At 47.2% G+C, this 24,611-nt stretch overlaps 2 protein-coding genes and 1 pseudogene across 2 annotated transcripts; 1 reads left to right on the top strand and 2 right to left on the bottom strand.

Annotated features, from left to right (window-relative positions):
* Window positions 1-990: 990 nt before the first annotated feature.
* LOC101757805 (AAA-ATPase ASD, mitochondrial) lies at window positions 991-3,051 on the bottom strand. The gene has a single exon (XM_004979738.4). The coding sequence runs from the start codon at window positions 2,967-2,969 to the stop codon at window positions 1,242-1,244; it is 1,728 nt and encodes a 575-aa protein (XP_004979795.1). The 5' UTR covers window positions 2,970-3,051; the 3' UTR covers window positions 991-1,241.
* An 18,262-nt stretch (window positions 3,052-21,313) lies between these two features.
* LOC105914994 lies at window positions 21,314-22,181 on the bottom strand (annotated as a pseudogene).
* A 546-nt stretch (window positions 22,182-22,727) lies between these two features.
* On the top strand, window positions 22,728-24,337 carry LOC101755520 (probable indole-3-pyruvate monooxygenase YUCCA10). The gene is made up of 4 exons (XM_004980729.1): window positions 22,728-23,342; window positions 23,606-23,839; window positions 23,921-24,043; window positions 24,155-24,337. The coding sequence occupies exons 1-4, from the start codon at window positions 22,728-22,730 to the stop codon at window positions 24,335-24,337; spliced, it is 1,155 nt and encodes a 384-aa protein (XP_004980786.1).
* The last annotated feature ends 274 nt before the right edge of the window (window positions 24,338-24,611 follow it).

The raw sequence follows: 24,611 nt of genomic DNA, 5'->3' as shown, positions 1-24,611 counted from the left end.
CTAGGGAGCCGGAGCCCGGAGGACGGAGCCCGTGGGCCTCGGCCGAGTGAGCCACGCAGCCGTGGAGCTCGACGGGGGCCGCGATGCTCGGGGCCGTCTCGGTCGTCTCGCCGCTGCTTCCTTCAAGGGTTTCTGAATCTGCGGGGATACAGGCTGGCCGGACATGGGGCGCATTCCCCAGGACGTGCGACGCATGCAGACGACGGCGGCGTCGCGGACACCCGGCCGGGTGCATCGGAGGCGCCAGGCGTATCCCACGAGGTCGTGTTATCACCGGAGTGAAATCCTTGTTATCACCGTTTCGTTCTCGCGCCAGCCCGTGATGTCACGGAGGCTGCTGAGCGCTTGCGGCGGATCACCATGACCGGCGAGGCGACACGCGAACCACAGTGATCTGATGAGCTGTGATGAGCAGATCGACCCTGATGAGTTGGTCTTCAGTTGCTGGAAACGTGCATTCTTCACTCTTCAATTTTTATATGGCCAGGGAATTGCATCACACGGCTTTGTCGTCTACCAATGTTTCAACCGGCTACTTGTGAAAACTGCAGGATTAGGCCACTCACAATGAAAGTTTCATTCTAATTAAATAGGGTGACATATGAGCATTTTTGATGATGTGGTAAGGCCATTCTCAATGTAGATTTTATGGGTAATAAATGAGCTGACATGTAGGCACTTTAGATGACATGGCACACTATTTATAAATTGAGAAAAGAAACTAGTTTCATGGTGATAAAATCATATGTACACTGTTTCCAACATAACTTGTGTCTTGCATGTAGTCTTGAAAACAACCAAAGTTGAAACAATGCATTGTGTGATCTATTTCATCCAAACACTAAATGCTCTCTTGCTTACGTGGCATTCTTGGAAACATAAATATGAAGCTTTGCACTGAGAATGGCCTTGAAACCCTGTATACACTATTTTCAAGATAAATTGTGTCTTGCATGTAGTCTAGGAAACAATAAGAAATGAAACAATGTATTGTATGAAGCTATTTCAACCCTAAATTAAATATTCTTTTTACTTATGTAGCATTTTGGAAACATAAATACAAAATCACCCAACGAGAATGGCCTTAGTACAAACTGCCAGTCAATCTACCCGGAACAATCTTATTTTTTTTAAAGGGAAAGTCCAAATTACTATGCTCTTTTATTGTCTTCCCATTCTTCTTCTCCCGTGTCGTTCTTCACTTCGACTGCCTCCTTTTTATCCATGGATTTGTCAGACTCCTATGCTTTTGCATCCTCCACCTCAACTGTTATTGCCTCCGCTTTCTCCATGGATTTCTTTTCTTCCTTCTCGTTTGCTTTCACTTCCTCCTCCACCTTGTCCGGGACTGCCTCCTGTTTCTCCATGAATTTCTTTGCCTCCTTCACAATTTCTTTCCCTTCCTCCTTCACTTTGACCGTGACTGCCTCCTCTTTCTCCCTGGATTTCTCCGTCTCCTTCTCCTTTGCGTTCGCATCCTCCTTCACCTTGATCGAAACCGCCTCCTCTTTGTCCATGGATTTTTCTGCGTCCTCCTCCTTTTTTGCTTCCTCCATCACCTTGGCTGCCGCGTCCACCTTGGCATTTTTCAGAGCCACCACGAGACCTGCCAAGCACATGCCAGGATCCTTCTTCTTCGTGGACATGGGCATCAGGTTCTCGGCAACGTCCGCCGGAGACATGTCGATCTCCTCCAAGAGCTGCTGTATCTCGCCGAACTGCTCGAAAAATTCGTGCTCCGTGATCTGGAGGTAGTTGCTGGCCAGCAGCTTGAAGGCCTCGTAGCGGCAGTAGGACATCTCGATGTGCTTGTCCATCCTGCCTCGCCGGATCAGTGCTGGGTCGAGCTTATCCTTGTTGTTTGTGGTGAATATGATGATGCGCTCGCCGCCGCACGCCGACCATAGCCCATCAATGAAGTTGAGCACCCCGGACAGGGTCAGCTTGGTGCTTTCGTCGTCCTCCTTGGCCTCTATCGGCAGCCTGGTCACGTTGTCGCTCGACTCGCTTTCGCTACTGGACTTCTTCTTGTGGACCTTCTTGTCCTTGCGCTTGCCGGTGAGGTCGACGGAGCAGTCAATGTCCTCGATGACGATGATGGACTTTGCTGTCGTCTCGATGAAGAGCTGCCGCAGCTCGGTGTTGTTCTTGACCGCCGTGAGCTCCAGGTCGTAGACATCATAGTCAAGGAAGTTGGCCATGGCGGCGATCATGGTGGACTTGCCAGTGCCTGGGGGGCCGAACAGCAGGTATCCACGCTTCCATGCCTTGCCGACCTTGGTGTAGTAGTCCTTCGCCTCTTGGAATGCCCTGAGGTCATCCATGATGTCCTCCTTCACATCAGGGTTCATGGCGAGCGTGTCGAACTTTGCCGGGTGCTCGAACGGGACGTGGCTCCAGATGGTCTTTGGTGAGTAGGAGCTCCAGCGGCTGCTTGGGTTTTTGGTGAAGAGGCGGCGCTGGCGGTTCTCGGAGATGACGGCGCGGCCCTTCTCGAGGACGTGCGGCAGGTAGGAGTCGAGGACTTTGTCGCGGAAGCTGCGATGGAAGGAGAGTCGGTAGTAACGGCGCTCGTCATCACCGGGCGACAAGCTGATGACGTTGTACTTTTTTGGCACCATGGCGGCGTACCACCAGAGCATGGCGCCATCAAAGTTGTCAATGATCTCCTGCCCGTCGTCAACAGAGGCCTGGGGTTTCTTCCGAACATTGCCAAGATCGGCCTTGAGCTTTCGCGCCTGGGAAGCACATTTGTGGGAGAGGTAGGCTTCGATCGCGACGAAGAAGTCGCTGCGCTGGAAACGGTCGGCGCCGTACTCAGGGATGGTAATTTGGATGTATGGGTTGAAGTAGCCAACGATCTTGTTGATCCACAGGATGATTTTGGCTTGGTGCATTGCCATCGAACAGAGGGCGAGGATGAACGCCAGGGTTGATCCAATCGCGGTCCACAAGTCCTTCGCCGCCATGGGTTGGTTTTGGTTGGCTGGCTTGCTAGGATTAGAAAGTAAGCTCTTGATTGATGAGGCCAAGCTAAGCTCGCCGTGGCTTGATTGATATGTCAATATATACCCAACTAGCAAGGTTCCCCGCGCAAATAGCGTGGGTATCTAGTTTTTATTAGCTGAAATTTTGTTTTTCTTACTTCAATATAAATAGATGCAAATAGTTTGTCTAATTGTGTTATTGTAATTATAAGGTCCTAATGGTCCGAACACTACCTACGGCTTCCTATGGATGGTTGTGCATGTCAGCACTTCACCGTGACTACATCATCTATTGTTCCTTCAATTCTCTACTAAATGTTTTTCTGCTCATAAGAGAAAGACAAATGCTTCTCATTTTTACTGGTGGTGATCACCATATGAGAGACATGGGTACCCACGAGTCCGCACTAATCAGGATATTGGCCGGCCTGACAGATGGGCTCCGCCCGACCTAGGCGTGCGGGGCAAGACATAGAGCTGCGTGGAGCATAAGTTAGGAGACCGGGTGAAAAGATTTTTCCCAGATTATCACGGGATATGTGTTGTAGCCCGACTCATATTGATGTCCTTGTAACAACCGACTAGGATTAGATCCTATCCAATTTGTAACCCTAGGTCGTCAGTCTATATAAGGCGGTCAAGGGCACCCTCAGAGGACACCTGATCATATACGAGCAATACAATCAATCACAACATAGGATGTAGGGTGTTACACCTCCCTGATGGCCCGAACCTATCTAAACCTCGCGCCCTTGTGATACCATTCGAGTTCTTGGTTTCACGATCTCCCCTCCTACAAATCTACCACTTGGAAACCCCCCAGGTGGACTGCCAGTCACTAAATCTGATAGTTGGTGCGCCAGGTAGGGGTGATCGTGAGATCCTCACCAGCGAGCTCGATGGCATCTCGTCCTGGTGTCATCTTCCCGAACAGCATGAAGGACTTCCTCGCAACCCGGTTTAGCTTCGCTTCGAGAGCATGCCGGCCAACTTCGACTCCACTGCCACTACCGCTAGCTCGGCACCTGCTGGATCCGCGTCATCGGAGCAAGGTCTTCACCCGAGGATCATCGCACCGGTCATCTAGCAGATCGGCGATCTCTCTATCACCAAGAGAGTTCCACGCATCCTTGTGCCATCCCACCCACCCGCACCCTTCGATATGATCGTGGAGTTAGATCGCATCAGTGCGACAATTGCGGAGTGCATAACCCTCTCTGAATCGGCTCTACGCCTAGGGGGGTCGGGCCAGGGATCCTCACGCGCCCCGTTTTGTCTAAGGAACTCGGCCACAGTGTATTCGCTAGATCTTCTGTGGTCAGATCAAGTTGGATCTGATGTCCCACCTGAACCGCCCAGTTCCCGAACTGCGGTGAGTTTTAGGTTGCTTGCTTCACCCTAACTTGAAACCCTTATGGAGAAGGCGATGAAGGTAGCTTCACCCCGCCAAACAGGGATATCTTTGTCTCAGCCGACAAGAAGCCCTAGGACGGTGAAACCTCCTCGCAGGAGGAAGGCTGCAACGCAGGAACCAAGACTGCATGAGGTGTCACCTGCAGGAACAAGCCAACCCACAGGCCAACCAGGCCTTGTTAGCACTATGGCCGGTGTTGCACCCCATGTTCCGCTTGTCCAGCCAAATAGAGCCGATGACAATGGCTAGAATGATGAAAGAGGTCCACGCAGATGCCGCAATGGCCCACTACGCGGCTGTAACCTTCAGGCGTAGTTCAAGCAAGATGGCAACAATGTCTTCAACACACTCCAAGCCAATTTGGGGGTTGTTTTCCCCAAGCTTGAGAATCTTCTGGACTCAGAGCAGATACAACGGATCCAGGCACACATCCTCATTGCTAACACCCAGATTGAGGAACAGGCCCAAGCTCCACTCGCTCAAGAAATCGCTTGTCCCACTCTTGATCTACATCTATACGGCACTCCCAAAACTGATCTACCCAAAGAAGATCCACCCACAGCCGAGCTAATCAGGACCGCCGTAGAGGAGGTTGGCCGGAGCCTGTACACGAAGAAGAGGTGGAGCAATACCAGCACGACGATGGTCGACCTGATGACAACCGCCGTGATGATCACCATTAAGACAGGAGAAGGGGCGACGAGCGTTGTGGCCGATCTGGTCAGCAACACAACGGTGACCTCCGCCATGGCCTCAACAACTGCCATCAAGAGTGGGAAGAGGTGGAGCTGCGACACCGTGCGTAGTGCAACCATGACTACGGTGTCCCAGGGCTCGACGATCCACTAACCAATCATGATGCTGAATAGGAAGCCTGCAATCGCGAATACGAGGAGCTGTTCCATCGGGATCAGTATGATCGCCGCTATGACACACCAGGGCTCCGCCGTGCAATACTGCCTCATGGAAGATGATGACATGAACATCGACGGATTTGCGGCGTTCACCCCACAACTTAGGGCTATCAACTCGCCCGAGTCTTTCAAGCTAGCCATTGTGACGGTCGCTCCTACCCAAAGATCTGGCTAAAAACCTACTACACTGCGGTCAAGGCTGCCCATGGCACCTATGACCAGATGGCCGCCTACTTTCCAGTGGTGATGGGCAACACAGTGCTCCTATGGATAGAAGGCCTCCCCCAAGGCGGCATCGACACATGGGGACAGCTAGAATTATCAAGCCATATACGCCCAGCCAGGAACAAGATGGGACCTCAGCCAAGTCTGTCAGTGAAAAAATGAAACCCTCCGAGAATATGTCAATTGCTTCTTCGACAACCGCAACTAGCTGGCCCACGTCGAAGATCGTGATGTCATCGACTTCTTCCATACCGGCCTCAAGAACCGGTGCATGTTCCGCACCATGTTACAAGTCGACCCCAAGACTATTGGGCACATGATGCAAATCGTGAACATACACGCTGACACGGATAACGCCGAGTGCATCTAGTTGAATGATGACAAGAACCGCCACCACGATGACGATGAGCAGCCGACCTACAACGACAACCAGCGGCATGACCGACGAGATCATCCCTGACCTCGGAAGAGGGCCCCTGAGGTTCTAGCAGCCACATCAGAACCCCGAACAGCAGTTGACCTTCCTCTACGAGGAGTTCGATGACACGCTCAATGCACCTTGCCCGTTCCACAAGGACGCGCGCCACAATCTCTGCAATTGTTCGATCCTGAAGAAGGAGCTTGGCGCTCCAGTAGAATTCAATAGGCCCCGTCGTGATGACAATCGACAGGACAACAATTGGCATAACGCAGATCGCCACTAGGACAGCTACTACCATGACAACCACGACATCCAGCGCAGAGAAGATCACCAAGAGCAGCGCAACCCCACGGCCGACCAAGTTGCTCGGAATGACAATGATGAGTTCCAGCACGCCGCGCGGGAGGTTGACATCATCATTGGCGGCCCCTAGGCCTTTTGTAGCAGGTGCAAGTAGAAGCTCTAGAGGCGGGAGGTTAAATTCATCTCCATCGCAATAGTCCAGTACCTGTGCTAGTCGGAAATGCCCATAACCATCTCTAGGGAAGATCATTGGGTTCATCTACCGGGTCCCGGGTCCTACCTGCTGGTCGTCTACCCCGTGGTGGATAGAGTTTCTCCTATCCAAGGTCCTGATCGATGGCGGAAGCGGCCTCAACATCATCTTCACAGAGATGCTAAAGCACATGGACTTCGACTTCAATCGGCTCCTCCCATTTGATGACCCTTTCTATGGCATCGTGCCCGGCAAAGGATCCTACCCCATTAGGAGGGTGGTCCTAGTGATCACATTCGGCACGCTCGACAACTACTGCACAAAGAACCTCACCTTCGAGGTGGCTAATTTCAAGACGTCCTACCACACCATCCTTTGTAGGCCCATGCTGGGGAGGTTCATGGCGATCCCCAACCACACCAACCTCATCCTCAAGATGCCACCTCCGAAAGGCATGCTATCCATCTTCGGCGATATCAAGATGTCACTGTGACACGGAAGCTGTAAAGCTCGCCGAGAGCCTAGAGTACTCAGCCAACGCTATCATGATGCTCGCCGAGTCCAAGAAGGTGGACCAGAACCAATTGATGATCCCGGAGATGGAGCCAACACCCCTGGCACTAAAGCTCGACTAGCAAGTCAAGACAGTCAGCCTTGGCCTCGATGACCCTTCCAAGATGGTCCTCATCGAGACTGGCCTCTCTCCCAAATAGGAAGACGTGCTCACCAGTTTCCTTCAGGCCAACTTGGATATTTTTGCGTGGAAACCATTCGATATGCCTAAGATTACAATATCAAGAAGATCAAAGGCTTGAGGACATCATAGCCTCATGGCAGGCTTAAAAAACTTTGAATATTCATAAGAAAGTACTCGAAGCTATCGCTCGGGGGCTTGCCAGGGATAGATCCCCAGGTACCCGCAAGGAAGGAAGAAGATACACTCCTACTAGGATTCCTGTAATCCTACTTTGACTCATACCTTGTAATCGTACTAGGACTCCATTATAACCAACTAGTAATCCTGCCCCATGGGATATATAAAGGAGGGCAGGGGTCCCTAGATCAGCAGATCAACAACTCAAACCAAACAACACCCAAGCACAGGGTGGAATATACAACACCCCAAACATGATGTAGGATATTACGCTACTCTCAAACCAAACAACACCCAAGCATAGGGCGCAATATATAACACCCCAAACAGGACGTAGGGTATTACGCAACTTGGAACCGGATAAGGACCCATAGTGATGATGCACTAATTCTACAAGTGGAGACACCAATCTTATTGCACTCATCGCAGCAGCTAATTTATCCATTAATCCAAAGAATCTATCCCAAGAACACGCACTTGCAATATTGACCTTCTCTAGCATGATTCGTCTACTCTATTCGCAAATATATGGCGACGAAATGGGGAGCTGCTGGTCAGCGCTTGATCTCAGGCAGTCCCACCACTTTCTTTTTTTAAATTTATCTAAAATGTGTTACTTTTAAGAGTTATAACGTACTGGTGATCAATTAGCTCTGATTCAAAAATACTTCTTCGACACCTGGACCGTACTATGCCTTACGTCTTTGAGCATCTAGAGTGATGAGACACTTGCTAATGGAATGCCATCTTCCCACATTTAGTTAGGATCTCATCGTTACGTGTGCCCATATAAGAGCATCTCCACCAGCAGCAAACACTTCTTCACCATCTGGACCGCACTATCCCTTATGTCTTTGAGCATCCAGAGTGATGAGCCACTAGCTAATGGAATGCCATCTTGCCCACAGTGGCTAGGATCTCATTATTATGTGCGCTAATAATATAAGAGCATCTATCCCTTCCCAACAAGGTAGTAATGGGGAAGTGCTTTTGTAGTTCCCCAATAAACTAATTTAATATCTCATCCAACAGTGGGATCCACTTGTCACACATTTCTTTCCCTCTCTCTTCTCTCCTCCGCCCCCCTCTTCTACACTGAGCAGAAACATCTCCGTGCAACTCTACAGTCGCACCATTCCCTACCTGTGCTGGCTTCCCTCTTTACTGTCATAAGCGTGACACTGTAGCATCCGGCGGATATCGGGTGGGACTGGTGCATGGGAGTGGTTGGCTCTCGACTGGCTGGTGGCGGAGTTATCGCAAGACATTGGGGGTTGGCATCTATAGGTTCGGGTGGAGGGGGCCAAAGACAACTATCATATTGGGGGAGTACCAACTCCCATCTATTGGGGGAGTTAAGAAAAAAATGTTAGGGTAAATATAAAAATATTTGAAAATGGGAGAGCTGGTAGAATGCAGTTTCTTTCTTTATAATTACAGTTTTTTTAGAAAAGGGAGGCACACCAATTTGTCATATTGCCTCAAATTGTATATGCAAGTTTAAAAAAGATGCACATTATGTATAGAAGTAGGAGTACAAAATTACAAAATGCACGATATAAATAAAAGTTTCATAAAATTGTAAATTCAAGACATGAAGTTCAAAAATTGCCAAAATCAGGATAGAAATAGTTCAGGAATTAATCCACAAACCACGCTATCTTATTCTTTCATGAAATTTGTTTCATTAGTTAATTCTCAAAATTCTGCTTGAACAATGACATTACAAGAGAGAAAAAAAATGAATCAGCTGCCTGCTTGAACCGGTTGGTTCCACATTCTTGGACCACGCACAATGCTTTCCCAACAAGCTTGGTTCCACATTCTGGATTCATATATCGGTTAGGAATATCAAGCTAACCAAACGCCAGCACATTATGATATTCTCATGGTGACATCGTCTATAGAGTAGCGGCCTCACATCCTCGAAAAAAGGCAAGGTGCGAGGGCATCTCCATTTGAAAAAAAGGCACAAGGAGAAACAGCGAGTGCACCATCTCCTCATTCGAATACAGGGAAAAGGAGAAAGACTGCACTAGGGCATCAACTTCCATCGTTGTCCTGAAAATGTGTCTGAATTCTGTGGAAGGCAGCTAGAAATTTCGGTTGCCCTACGTGGGCGGGGCTCTCACAACCTAACTCTTGCCAGCGTGCAGGTTGAGGTCTTCCCTGCTAAGTTTGTGTCAAATACGTGTGTAAAATAAGTCATTACATTTGGGCTTGAGTGCTATACTTAGGGGCTAGAACGGAGTTGAATCGAACAGTGTAACCTAGAAGCCACAGATATGAGTCTGACACTAATGCCAGAAATGATTTGTGCTGGTTCAGGCAAATTAGTGTGCTGGCAGGTGTGATTGGCTCCTGCCAGCACAAAGATTCGTTGGGCCGGCGAGGGGAGCGCCCGCCAGCATAGTGGCCACTTCTCGGAGAAGGGAACTTCTCGGAGAAGGGAGAAAAATAAAAAATAAAGTTCAGTTTTTTATTTTACAGGAATATGAGCTGACTTCTCGGAGTGGGAACAGAAAGCCTTTAAAAGGTGAATTTTTTGACAGCTACACCTGTAATATTTTTTTGAACGAACGGACACGAGAAAGTGCCTATTTCATTGATAGAGCAGGAGTGTACAGGAAAAAAACCAAAAAACTGAGAAGGTAAAAGAAAAAAGAGGAGCCTTAAGGGACTACTCGCGTGCTAGGAGTAACGCTAAATCTTTGGCCCCCGCCAAGAGCCAAGCTGAGGCCTCATCCTTAATTTTCGCCATCAGTGTCGTTGGTGAGGTCTCGTGCCTGTTGAAAATACGTGCATTCCGTTCTTTCCAAACTTCGCACATGATTAGAAGAGTGAGGCTTCTTAGGGCCTTACGTGATGAGTCCGGTGTTGTGGTGATAGAAGTCCACCACTCCAGAGCGTTGGATGAAGGTCGCCATGCATTAGGCCGTAGATTAGGCTACGCCAGCCATGTCGCCGTTTGATCCCAGATTCTCCTTGTGTATCTGCACTCGGCTAATAAGTGGTGTCCAGTCTCCATAGTGCATCTGCACAGAGCGCAAGTGGCGTTGTGGGGCCAACCGCGCTTGGCCAATCGATCAGCTGACCAAACTCGGTTTGGTGTAATTAGCCACGTGAAGAATTTGCACTTTGGTGGTGCCCATGATTTCCAGATGGAAGATATATTGGGTGTTTCGGTGCAACCCAGGAATTGTGCTCTATATGCCGAGGCCGTTGTATACATGCCCGATTTTGTCAGCTTCCAGGTAATAGTGTTCGCCTCCCCTGTCTGTCCTGAGTTCTGTACCATTGACCATGTGCCATAAGTGGGCAAACGACGCTAGATGAGAAGCGATAATGTTACTGTCAATTGTGAGGTCGTGGATCCAGTTATTATTACTGATGGCATCATGGACGCTCCTGTTCTTTCTGCGTGAAATGGCGTAGAGGAGCGGGGCGATGTCCTTGGGGCGCTGGCCATGTAGCCATCCAGATGCCCAGAAACTGGTTTTTTTGCCGTCTCCCAGGGTGATAGACGTGCATGCAGCAAACAGTTGCCTGTCAGTCTCGTCGCATGGGGTTTCCGTGTTGTTCCAGGGTTTTTCCGGTGACACCCATTCATGCCAAAGCCACCTGATCTGGAGGGCTCGTGCGAATTTTTCTAGGTCTGGGATGCCCAGGCCCCATATTGTTTTAGTAGGTAGGTTTTCGTCCAATTGACTTTGCATTTACCCCCAATTAGTTGTTGGTCTCCTGCCCATAGGAATTTTTTTCGGATTTTGTCTATGTCGTGGAGTACTTCGTTGCTTGGTTTTAGAGCTGTAAAGAAATATACTGGTTGCGATGAGAGGACCGACTTTGTGAGGGTTATTCGTCCTGCCTGGTGACGTCCCGTCCATGTTGATAGTTTACCTGCCACTTACACCTGTAATAGTACTTTCGTGTGATTGTTCTGAACCTACACGATCATGATTCATGAGAAACAGAGAGCACGCTACTCTTCTGAAATACAGGGGCACGTGGATGTGGAGGTGGCATGCAACCCCTTAATTTGGTCGTGCTAATGGGGACAGCATTGCAGTTCTTGTGAAGAGACACAGAGTTTCTGTAGATGTTCAGAAAGATTGCACCAGTCTGCCTACTGACGGCTCGAACGCATTGGTTCTGAATTTCCTCGTGCAAATTTAGTTAATGGGAAAAAATCTATAAATTGCAAGTTTGCAACATCAGACGACGCAGTCGCCAACACCAAACGCAGCTCGACAGTAAAGAGCAGTCGTCAGCGATCCTGATCGCTGCTCAGTTCGGCAAGCTCCGGCGAGGCCTGGTCCATCGGTAGCCGGCCGGCGCGTTGGCGAATGGCAAGGTCGTCACCGCCGCTCAATCGTGTGGCTTACAAATTACAATGCGTTGGGCTGCTCCTCGAGTTGCAATGCGCCACCGTGATAATTCGCTGCTCGAGGACGGCGGCAGTCTTGGGGGGGCCGATGCTTCCTTCGCGCCGTACGAACTCCTCTTACGGCGGCAGTTTCAATGGCGTTGTGACCTGTACATGACGCGTCAGAGGAAGACAAGGACCCTGGCCTGATGCGTTGGTTCCTCTTGACGACCAGGTGTGTGTGCCACTCTGCGCTGTGCATTCTTCACTCTTAAGTGTTTATGGTCAAGTAATTGCATCACACAATTATGTTGTCTAGCAATATAATGTTGCAACGGGCAATTTGAGAATTGAGAAACCAACTGCAGGATTAGTACCAACCGCTAGTCAAACCATCCCAGAATACTTTTCTTTTTTAAAAAAATAACTGAAACAGAAAGCATGCAACAGCTAATAACTACAAGCTTTTAAAACTACAAACATTGTAGTTTTGAAAAGTATTGTTAAAATTGTAGTTCTTTTTGGTGTCTCCACTATCCAACGTAACTAATAGCCTGCGCCCAACTTCTGCCTTACCAACAGATAAAGGTGCTATCCTTTGTATCTTTATCATTGTGTATCACCTTTTTCTCATCATGCCTTGTGTTTTCTATCACCCACTAATTGCTTTTTTTTCTATTTTGAAATCTATGCCCTATTGTTATGTGACCTCAGAAAAATAAAATATCATAAAAACACTATGCTTTCTCTTGATGAACCTTTGAAATGCTATAAAAAACACTCTGAAAACACAAAACATTGTGAAAGTAGCTTCGTGTGTTTGTTCTGAACCTGCATGATCATGACAAACAGAGAGCCCGCTAATCTTCTGAAGTACAGGGACACATGGAGCAGCGGAGGTGATAACCCCTTAATTTGGCGGTCCGTACGCACCCAGGATGTCATCCACGGCCGCGTCGTTGATGGCAGCTAGGATGCCGCCGCGGCGGAGATGCTCAACGGCCGCCGCCGCCGTGCTGCTTCGCTGGTCGAGGACTCCGGCTGCTTCGGTGACGCTTTCTTCACTGCTGCAGTGTACGTCTTGTTTAGACGCCGCCTTGTGCGGAGCGTTCACAGCGAGCGTGCGCGATCCCCTGGACGTACGACGACCTCCTCGGCGGCACCATCAACGGCTTTGGGGACGGCTGGCTGGGCGTCGCAGGCGCTGTGCGTCATCTTGCCTTGGACTTGACCCGCGAGACCTTTGCCTGATCGGCGGCGCGCCCGCGTCCGCGCGCTTGGACGCCTCGAGCAATGGCGAGGCCACGGCAGCGGCGCCGATGGCATCGCAGGCGCTGGACGAAGCCTCATCGGCAGGCACGGTGACGACGTCGTCGGCTTGCGTGCGTCGTCGCCAGGGAGCAATGGCAAGGCTCACATCGTGGAGACGAGTGCCCAGGGCGCTCGGGCATGGCGACGGTCGAGGCACGGAGCTCCCTGCCCAGGGTCGGGGCGTGGACGGTATTTCATTTACCGTCCACCTCTTGGTACATGTAAACCGTCGGATGGAGCACATGCGGCCCGGATTCGGTAGGATAGCAATCTTGACTTGGTCTTTTTCCCTCCTCGACGCCACGACGGCGCTGGTGGAGGGCGCCGGCAGCCTCGCCGCCGGCGGTGGCAGGCACTTGCTGTTGCGCTGTTGCTCGATCGAAGCTGACGACCTCCCGGCCGGCGGTTTGGAGCGACCGTCTCGTTCTCGCCGCGTTGATGTGGCGGAGGAAGTCGAGCAGCGCGGGTGCTCGGGACCGAACGCGGATGGAGCTGTCGTCCAGGAGCTCCAGCTGCCGGGTCGCGGAGACAGGAACTCTTCGTCGCCGGTCGATCCTGCGCTCTGTAGGTGTCAGTGACCGCGGTAATTCATTTCCTATCACTGAACCTGCATCTCATGGCGAGTTGCAGCAGGAACGCACACAGCGGTGCTGACGAGCTGAGGAATGCACCAAGCAGAGGAGGCGCTAAGGAAGCCCCTGAGCAGATAGTCACAGCGCCGCTGTGTGCTCCCTCTACTCTTCGGATTACCGCTTTAACCATTCTAAATTATAGTTCTTTTGTTTTTGTTTTTGAAAAGGAGCAGGAGCACTGCTAATTGCGGGTACAATCAATTGTAAGCTACATAGGTACAACGAATACTCAAGCGTCTTATACATAAGAAACTAAAGAAACACTACCCCAAGTCAGGTTTCCCACAGGTCTGCTGCCTAAGGTGAATGTCTTCCTGAATGAGATGAAGAACTTGCATCTGCGATAGAGATTTGTTTTCGAAGTTCTTTTGTCATAAATCAAATCTTTTAGATTTCAACAAAGTTTATTGGAAAATCATATCTTCCTTAGGCCTGTCCCAGTGGGAGTTTCATAGAGAGTTTCATCAGCATTAATTTGTATGTCACATCAGCAATTTTGCTGACTTGGCAAGATCTTTACGAGGAGAGAGGATGAAGTTTCATTAAAAGAGAAGTTTCATCCTCATGAAATCAGCATGCACAGTTACCTAGTTTGCAGTTTAGGTAACAGTGCAATGAAATTCCTGCAACAAACTTTCATGAAAGTCACATGTATGCATAGATAGAAAGAGCAAATTAATGCAAATATTAATTAGTTCCAATTCTGAATAATTCAAGGCGAATGTGTTGGGGCTGGATATTCGTGTAAATTACACCGCATGTTTTCTTTTTCACTAGGCAGAAGAATTGAAGAGACGAATTTGAACATTCCCCGGTGAGCACCGAGCCAACAACGACGCGTCGACACCTATGTATTAAAATTTCCCTAATAAATATATAAATAACTGAATATGCAAGAGATTGAGATGATAGAAAATTAAAGTTCAGAGCATGAACATAACAATAACATAGTACATAGTTTATGGTTGGAAGGCTAAAATGGAAGACATGGAAGGAAAGAACAAAGTGCTCAATCAATCAACCCTGAACCACGTGTGAACAGCAAGCTAGCAAGGCCCAGACATTGTTGGCTTTGACCAAGGATTGAATGCACATTAGTATAGGAAAAATCTAAGAACTCAACATGAACACGAGAGAATTTGTGGTGGAACACAACTAGCACCTTATTCTCTGTTGATTGTTGTTTCACATTGCTAAGACACGTTCACATTACCTAAGACATGTTCACATGAAGTAATTAATCATGGCTTCTCAGTTTGCCACCAGTCATGTGACTCCTTGTCTGCTTCCAAGTCTATTCAAATTCTGCGTCAGGATTAATTTCCAACATTCTCCCCCCTAATCTTGACACATCTCAAGCTCGTTGAAGCAGTCAGTCTCAACTATGGCTTGCTCAACTCACAAATATGACGGAGAACTCATCTCTTCAATGTCTTCACACACATAGGATGGAGACTCGTCTCATCAACATCCTGTGCTCATATTCCTATGGTGTCTCAACTCAGGACGGTGATCACATCTCTTCCACATCCTGGACGCACATCTACCATAGACATACGTTTTCTTGTGGGACACAACTGACACAAGAACTCACCCCTCTCGTGGACACAACTTCATGAGAGAAACACACACCATTAGTAACTTAATTTCCCATACATAAATTATAATATATAATAAGATATGGTTCTTCATCAAGGCAATGTCAACAGCTCGAATCAAATGTGCCTCTGCTCCTTCAACTTTGTCTTGCTGCATTCCCAAGAATAATGCCCAAAATCTTAGCAATTGTAACCGCACCTTTGTCTTGTCAAATTTCCTATTGCGTTTGCCTTTTGTTGCCTCCTGTGCCGAGCACGCGTGAGAAGTAGATGCTCCTCTCCATCATCAGTATATCCTTTGGTGCGTTCCTCATGTGACTTCAGCCGCCCGATAAGATCTTCTACCGTCATGGTCTTCATATTGGCAAACTGTTCAATGCTAGAAGCAATTTCAAGAAACTTACGAGAGACGGCACAGAGGAATTTCTTGTCTGCATAAATCTCTTCTACTTTCTCACCAAGTGCTCAAATCTTATTGATGATAGTCATCAACCGGAGAGCAAAATCATCAACAGATTATGATTCCTTCACGCAAATCATCTCGAGCTCCGACTTGAGAGTTTGCACCTTGACATCCTTTATACGATAAGCAAATTGGTTCATCGTCTTGAGAGTCTCCCAAGCTTATATCGCTGTCTCCTTTTCAGCCAATAAGAAGAGGGTTGCTTCAGGTACTGCTTGATAGATGGCTGCCAATGCCATCTAATCCTTTCTTTCACTCACCAACTCCACTGGATCTGAGGGCTCAATTGCCTCCCAAACTCATTGAGCGTGCATGAACGCCTTCATCTTCATAGCCTCGATTGTATAGTTGGTCTTCGACAACACGGGATAGTGGAGGGGCACACCACTGCCCTCTAGGGCTCGAGATGTCGAGCCACCATACTTGCTGCCAGTGAGGTCGCCTCCCACCATGATATACACCAAGCTCTTGATACCACTTGTTGGCTTTGTTGAAGGATCGAATGCACATAAGTATAGGAAAATCTAAGAACTCAACATGAACATGAGAGAATTTGTGTGGTATTGCTAAGACATGTTCACATTACCTAAGACATGTTCACATGAAGTAATTAGCCATGACTCCTTGGTTTGTCATCAGTCATGTGACTCCTTATTTGCTTCCAAGTCTATTCAAATTCTGTGTCAGGATTAATTTCCAAAAGACATTTCAGAAATCTATATTGACAAATCGGACGCGTATCACAAATTTATTTAATTCTTTTTTAATTTCATTATTAATCAATTCGGATATGTGTAGGATGACACCCTTCCTACTGAGTAGTGATCCTAATGCTGGATGCACGACGTGGTGGACAATGCAGCTAACGTGCATGTTTTTGTCACCTGTGTTTCAGAGTGATCCTGATGCATTCAGCAATTTCAGCTACTTGATGATGGAGCCTGCTGCAGGTTGTTGGTAGGCTGGGTGTTTGTCACCGTGATCACGAGGAACCAACTAAAGTACCATGCCCATGGCATAGCATAATGATCATTGATTGCTCGCATTGTGCACCTATCCTCAAACAATTTATTTTCTTTTTTTCACCTTAATTTACCTCTTGTCCTGTCTCCAACCCGACTTCAATGCTTGGAGGTTGAGAAGCATTACACCTCCTGGTATCAATACACCATCATCATCAATCACCTGCTCGGTTTCTTCTCCCATGTCTCATCTAGCTTCTTTAGATCTTCTTCATATATAGGAACATGCCAAATGTTGCTACATAGGTTGTTGACGCTTGATTTGGTGACACACCAAAGTGCTAGAACGCGCAGATTCACAACAAATCAACTCGCACGACACACCCTGCCGGTTTTGGAAATAGGCTTAGCCGGTTTTCTCGGGTTCGCCGCGAAGACCTATGAACGCCTGATCCCATCTGGGCTGGCACACCTAGGGTTGCTCTGAGATCGGCAAGCCACTCAGAACACCTTCGAACACCGTAGAGACACAAGAAGAACAGCAATTTAGGTTTGGAAAAGTAGGGTTGGAAATAAAGTAAAGGCAAATGCATTTTGATAGATTGGATGCCCTCAATCGGTCATGGCCATTCATATTTATAGGGTGGGGAGGTCTTGCTCCTATTGGAGATCGTTTACAAATCAAATCCTGCACAAATCTCCAATTTCTACTCGGATTTGACCAAAACTAGCTTAGCCGATTCTAGAAACCGGCTTAGCCAGGTTTGAAAATAGGCTTGGTCGACATTGGAAACCGGCTTAGCCGGTTCTGCCCAGAAAATCAGCCTTGTGCCAATTTTGGTCATCACACATACCCTCCTATTTTTTGGTAAAGCTTGCGTACCAGAAAACATTTAGAACTAAAATTCATCTAAGGGCGATGTTTCCTACAAGTTCCATCAGCCATTTTTTATGCTAAGAGCTATACTCAGAAATATCGGCCATTTCGACATCAAGCCTCTTGCCATATGCGCGGATAATACTTTTTTAAGTATCTCCTATTCAGAGATTTAGGCAAATGCTCTCCTTGTAACGTTTCCACCATATAAGCATTACCGACAATCACTTTGACAACCTTGTATGGACCTTCCCAACTTGGAAACCATTTATAAAACTTATTGATTTTGGTGCCAATAGGTAGAATAGTCTTCCAAACCAGATCGCCCACTTGAAATGACTTTTCTTTTCTTTGACTTTCTTGTTATAAGCTCTGGCAACTCTAGCTTTGTCTTTTTCAATCTCCTTCAACTCTCCCAATCGCTTATCGGTCACCTCATCAATGTTATCCATCATCAAAGCATGATAATCAATAGAAGTCAAATCATTTTGCTTAGCTAACTGATATGCACCAAGATTCACCTTAACGGACAAAACGGCTTCCTAAAGGAGTAACTTTAGTAGCACTATGTCGAGATATGCGATGAGCCCATATAGCTTCAGACAAAACCTCATACCACCTCCTAGGATTATCCTCTATTTTCTTTTTAATGAACTTAATTAAAATTTTATTACTAGACTCAGCTTGATCATTAGCCTGAGCATAGTATGGGGATGAATTGAGCAATTTAATTATGCCTTTGTTTACTTCACCCCCAACTCCCAACTTTGGCACTATACAAAAAGAAGATTCCCCATCACATCAAACTTGCGGTGCATGAATGGAGTACTAAATGTAAACGAAATTAAAAACTAATTGCACAGTTTTGTTGTACTTTGCGAGACGAATCTTTTAAGCCTAATTAGTCAATGTTTGGACAATAATTCACAAATACACACGAAATGCTACAGTGTGCTACAGTGCTGTAACAGTAATTTGTCACCTCCCAACTTTGGCAACTAAACAATATAAGAGCCAGCAAACTCACATACTTTCTTAGACATAAATGATGTGCCTTCCGTAGTCAAAGTTTGTGTCTTGGTCCATGTCGGAATGAGCCGCGCGCGCGCTGCATATCTCTGACGGATTAATTGCAGGAACTCGTGCCGGCCGGCCGCCTTGTCGTGTCCGTCGACGCTTACTACCCCAGAACGGTCTGCAAGGCCGACAGCGGTGTGATCTGTAGGAGATGCATCTGAACAACGAGGAGAGGGAGACAAGGACCCTGACGAGTTGGTTCCTCTTATTAGACGAGCATTCGCGCGTGCTGCTCTGAAGAAGCAAAGCAAGCTAGCACTCTTTGCTCGTCTTCAGTTGCTGCAGGCGTGCATTATTCTTCAGAGTTTGGTGGAACGACGCATCGGCAGGCACAAAGCATCTCCAAGCTGCTGCGCTTCTGCATCGACGATCAATCAAAGAGAGATAGCCTCATCTAGGATCATGCCATCTGTGTCGTTTAATAGATGAAGCGAGCACTTTTGGTAAGGTAAAACATAAAAGAAACATGCGCTAAACTTCAACCAGTCTGAAAATGCAATGGAACAGATAACGCTCCATGCATATGGGAAGGGAGTGATCTCTCTTGCGAAACAAAGTCCGGTTATCATGCTAAAATAGATCTTGGCTTGCAAAGAACATCCATACATCCATAGATATAAGTGTTTTTAAAATTTCTAGCTACCTGTTTCTTTTCCAAACTCTAAGGATCTTTTGTCGGCTTGAGAAGAACAAGATATGTACGAGGAACAAGATACAAGAGTAGAATAGAAAAGTTGCGCATGAGGATAGAATTACTGCATGTTGAGCTACGTCGGCGCAGACCGGGCATGCGCTACTTGCTACTTGCACGGAGAAACGGGTCTACGCCTACAAATGCATGTACGCTATGTTTAGGCAGCAACGGTGCTCGCTAAACCATACCGTGTGTAAAATATAGCCCTCGCTAACACTTGAATAAGAGAATACAACTAAGGATGCGGTGTCATCGTATGGTACAATATGGTTTGTATTGATTTTTGCAAGTAGCAACTCTTTTCCTTAAATAAAAAGGCAGAAATGTAATGAGTATTTGAGTAGAGAAAATACGTTAGGTCAAAAAATATTGGTTTCCTAGCAAATCTGAAGAGATCCATTGAGTGCAATAAAAATAGTGGTAAAAATTTGAAGACTTTGAGTTTAAAAGACACAATTGATATTTTACCATAGCAATGCACAAGCATTTTGTTTGTAATGTACTAATATACAGTAGTTAGTCACCATATATGCGGCCATCTAAGATAAATAAATAAATGGCAAGCGTGCTGCAAAAGGGTACACTAGTATTCGATAATCATGCTAGTGGTGAAATCAAATGTTAAAGAAATATAAATGTTATGTCCAAGTCATATGCAATCAGCCGATGCATGCATGCCATATCATATCATGTTCAAATCAAATGTAAGAAGCCGTCATCCAGCAAGAGACCGAAGACTTTTCTTTTATATTTTTGTATTAACTAGCCACATGTTATAATTTTCTTTTCATGCTGAAATAATCAGGGGTTTTCTCTGAAGAAATGTGATTAACATAATTTATGTAAATGTAAGAATTATGGAAATATGGGTCTAGTGGGGGCTTAAGCCCCCTTACCACCATATAAACAATGGAGCCCCCCTCTTGAAGGAAAGAGAACCAACTCCGGTCCTCTTATCTTGAAGAAAAGAACATAAACAACATGATGAGCAATGTCATCGATCTTAGGGTGAAGCCCTCGAATTTCGTTCTAATAAGTTCTCAGGTGTTCCATGTGGATGGGCAAGCTCGTTTATAAGAAGCGTCAGCACACCCATCCTCTGAAGCGGGCGTACAACCCCGTCGATCCAATCGCTCGGATGCAGATGCATGCATGGGTTCGTTCTCGGGGGCGGTCTCGCCATCATTCCACAAACATGTGCTACCTGTGTCGTAGAGACCTAAGCATTTGTTGAGTTGGGCAGAAAAAAATCCTAGTTCGCTTAGGGTTGAAACTATAATCTATGCCCCCAACAATCCCATGGCGTTGTAGGGCCAATTTTTTGACCGGTCTTGGGATTCCTATTCTTTTAGTAGAAAAATAAATAAAATTAATTGTGTAGGTGGGCTCAGGCCAACCCAATTTTTTTCGCCTGATTTTCGCTGTCCATAACATAGCGGGCTCAGCTCAGCGGGGCGTATGGCTCTCATGGAGACCAGGTTCAACTCAAGCTCCTCCTCAGGCTTGATCTCACATGTCTCTATGTTAGTTTCGGAACCACGGATAGGGATAGAATCATCATTGCCAATGTCGACATTCTGGATGATGTCTCTAGGAAATGTGTGTCTGTCCCTATCCATATATGATGATGCCACCATCAGATCCTTATAGCCAGTCAAGTGGTGGGTTCCTTGCGAGCAGTGGTGGAGATAGGGGAACAGGGCCCAGGCCCCCTATGACAGTGATTTTCTACTTAAAATTTAAAATTCAAATAAAATTTAAAAAATTAGCATGGTTGCCCCCCCCCCCCCCCCCTAGTCGTGGGCCTTCTGCATATGCACATGCAGCATGGTTGTTACTGGTACATATAACAGGTAGGTCATCAGCGTAATAGATTGGGGTTCATCTACTAACCTGGACACATGGTTTAATTTGCAGCTACGTGTGCATATACTAGTCGCAAGTGCTTTGCCCATTCATTATAGTAGGAAGCAATACAAATTACAAGGATCATCTAATCTAAGGCCACAAAAAAGAGGAAAACAAGAGGAAAGGTTACATGAATTGCCTGTTGCTCAATAATTCCACAAAAGGTCACAATTTATAGATGAAATTTCTTGAAGGATGTTGCTGATCCATAAAGCGCGAGGATCCGGCGCACGCTCGCCAACGGCCGGACGAGGAGCTCCGTCCACACGCCGCCTCCACCAGGGCCGGCACGCGGCGCCGGCGCCTCGGTGGCCTGCTTGATCTCCTCGAGGCCGAGGTCGGCCTCGGCCACGTCGTCCGATGTCCGCACCAGCACCGTACGCGCCTCGCCGTGGCGCCCACACATAACGAGCCACCGCGGTGACTCCGGCATGGCGAGCACACCGGCGGCAAGGAACACCGGAGGGAGCACGCCGGCGGCATACATGACGCGCCAGCCAATGCGCACCGGCAGACCGGCAAAGGCGTAGTTCGACACGTAGCTAATAAGCAGGATGCCGGCGTTGACGAAGATCTGTACAAACCCAACGTAAGGCTTCAAGATCAATGTGGAATCGCGTGGACGGACGCCGGCGAGATCTCGGCGTTGTACACCGGCGCGACGACGACGGAGAACCCGACGCCGCTGACGAACCGCGCAGCCATGAGCGCCGCGTAGCAGTCGCCGAGCGACATGGCGAGCGCGCCGGCCATGAGGAAGACGTTGGCGCCCACCAACGTTCCACGACGGCCCAGCACGTCGGCGACCCAGACCCGAGCATGTACCCGTTCATGGACCTCGATCTGCTCATCGGAGAGGCCCGGCCGCCCGGATGAACAGCTGCGCGCTGCTCATCAGCGCGAGGTTGTAGTCCATGAGGATGGTGGTCATGGAGGCGAGCGTGGCAGGCGAAGGCGTGCATGTTCAGCTGCGTGGCTTCCCGGCATTCGTCGACGAAGCGAAAAACATTGGGAGATAGGGGAAAGAAATGAAGTAGTACGCTCATAACGAGTGGCAGTTGGTAATTTCTTCGAACTTGAGAAAATCGAAGTCTCGAGGAAGCACCTCCCCACCTGCTGCCAAAAATGAGCTTTTCACCCCTTTGGTTGGCTTTTGGCTTTTAGGAAGCAAAAGTAGCCCCCAAAAATCCAACCGAAGGGAGCCTAAGATGTCTCACGCGGAGTCACGATTTATGTAAAGTTTTTCAAAGGTTCACCATTTCATCCAACATAGTTACACACACAAGCTAGCATCCATACTATGCATTGTCCTTCAACACAACTTGCCAAATTGGACAACAACCACATCCCCATTCGGTCAAATGCAATCTACGCGTGAAAGTAAGACATATATACTCCTCTCTTCAGCACACCTTTCACAATCTATCAAGCAAACAACAAGAACCATTATTCTCGAAGGCCTACCATCACACCACTACCCCATAGCTTCAAAAGTTCGCTTGTTCCCAATGGAGGAACAAACCATGGTCCTCATTGTTGGGGCAGGCCCAGCGGGGCTCGCAACGGCAGCATGCCTCACACAACTCTCCATCCCTTATGTAATCGTCGAGCGTGAGTATTGCAGCGCATCCCTGTGGCGCAACCGTGCCTACGACCGCCTCAAGCTACACCTTGCAAAGGAGTTTTGCGAGTTGCCCCACATGTCGTACCCGGCAGATGCCCCAACCTACATCCCAAAGGATCAGTTTGTGAAGTACCTCGACAGTTACATTGAGTGCTTCAACATCCGACCAAAGTACCACACTGCCATCGAGTCATGCACATATGACGAAGCTAGAAGATGTTGGCTCGGTGTGGCTCATGACATGAAAACATCCGTGTCTGTTAGGTACATGGCGAGGTTCCTTGTTGTCGCAAGCGGTGAGAATAGTGCAGAGAACATTCCTGTGATCCCTGGGCTACACTGCTTTACTGGAGAGACTATCCACTCATCAAGATACAAGTCAGGTGCCACCTACTCGGGGAAGAACGTACTAGTGGTTGGGTGTGGCAACTCTGGAATGGAGATAGCCTATGACCTTGCGTCTCATGGTGCCAACACATCCATTGTTATTCGCAGCCCGGTAAGTTCATTATTTTTGCAATAAAAAGCAGACATGGAGCTTCTGTTACATTGTTTGATAAAGTTTTAAATTGATGTAAAGGAGCATTCATAATATAAGATCTTGAATTTGTTACAATTTTTCTAAATTAAGGAAAAGAACATATATAGTCCTAAACATTAGGAAATATGGGGTGACACTTCTAGAAAGACAAAAGCTCTATGCATATGTATGTTGTTGTGCTCTTACAAGATATATATGTGTGACATGTTTTATTCTTACAGGTACATGTAACCACAAAAGAAATAATCCGGTTGGGCATGACATTGGTCCAACATACACCGGTGAATGTTGTAGATGATCTTCTTGTGAGGTTGTCAAATTATGTGTTTGGAGACCTGTCAAGGCATGGAATTGTGAGACCTAAAATGGGTCCTCTCCTTCTCAAGGAAAAAATTGGTAGATCTGCTGTGATTGATGTTGGGACAGTTGGTTTAATTAAGAAAGGAACCATCAAAGTGAGACTATTTCCTCATATGACAAAATTTTATATAATAAAGTTTCTTTGGTGACTTATTTGAGTTTGTTTATCTCTACAGGTGCTTGGAAACATTTCCAAAATCAAGGGAAAGATTGTTGAATTTGAAGATAGAAACGAAGACACTTTTGATGCTATTGTATTTGCAACAGGATATAAAAGCACTGCAAATACATGGCTCAAGGTACATAGTAATGTCATTATTTGGTCTTCCCTTGCAAAAAAATAATCGAATGTCTGTGTCATTTGTTTTACAACGAATTTACAAATATATCATTGTAATTTGTTATTGCAGAATGGTGAAAGCATGCTGAATAATGATGGATTGCCTAAGAAAGAATTCCCAAATCATTGGAAGGGTGAAAACGGGCTCTATTGTGCTGGTTTGGCAAAGAGAGGCCTGGCTGGAATCGCAATGGATGCCAAGAACATCGCCAATGACATATTGTCTTGTCTAGCTTCCATGCATGATATCTAGATTTTTTAACTATAGCCGGCTTTTAACTGCATTTTTGGCTATCTTCTAGCCATATTTGTGTGGGGGTGTGTGTGATCTTCGTCTTGTGACAAAATTTCATGTAATTATAGTTTGTAAAAAAAAATTCACTTGAACATTTTGCTTCATATTTATCAGGAAATGTCTAGTTTTCCACTTTCCCAAGTCTCATCTAACTTCCCTACATCTGGCTATAGGGTTTATCATTGCTTTTATGTGCATGTTGTGTCCCACATGGATCTATCTCACATGCTAA

The sequence above is a fragment of the Setaria italica genome, chromosome VIII, assembly GCF_000263155.2.
Source record: "Setaria italica strain Yugu1 chromosome VIII, Setaria_italica_v2.0, whole genome shotgun sequence".
NCBI classification, from domain to species: Eukaryota; Viridiplantae; Streptophyta; class Magnoliopsida; order Poales; family Poaceae; genus Setaria; species Setaria italica.
This window is presented reverse-complemented; position numbering and strand designations above follow the sequence as displayed.

Coding starts and splice junctions, on each gene's coding strand:
- LOC101757805 (XM_004979738.4), bottom strand. CDS start 2,969: ATGGCGGCGAAGGACTTGTGGACCGCGATTGGATCAACCCTGGCGTTC.
- LOC101755520 (XM_004980729.1), top strand. CDS start 22,728: ATGGAGGAACAAACCATGGTCCTCATTGTTGGGGCAGGCCCAGCGGGG. Junction 23,840..23,920: donor TTAAGAAAGGAACCATCAAA/GTGAGACTATTT, acceptor TTATCTCTACAG/GTGCTTGGAAACATTTCCAA. Junction 24,044..24,154: donor CTGCAAATACATGGCTCAAG/GTACATAGTAAT, acceptor TTGTTATTGCAG/AATGGTGAAAGCATGCTGAA.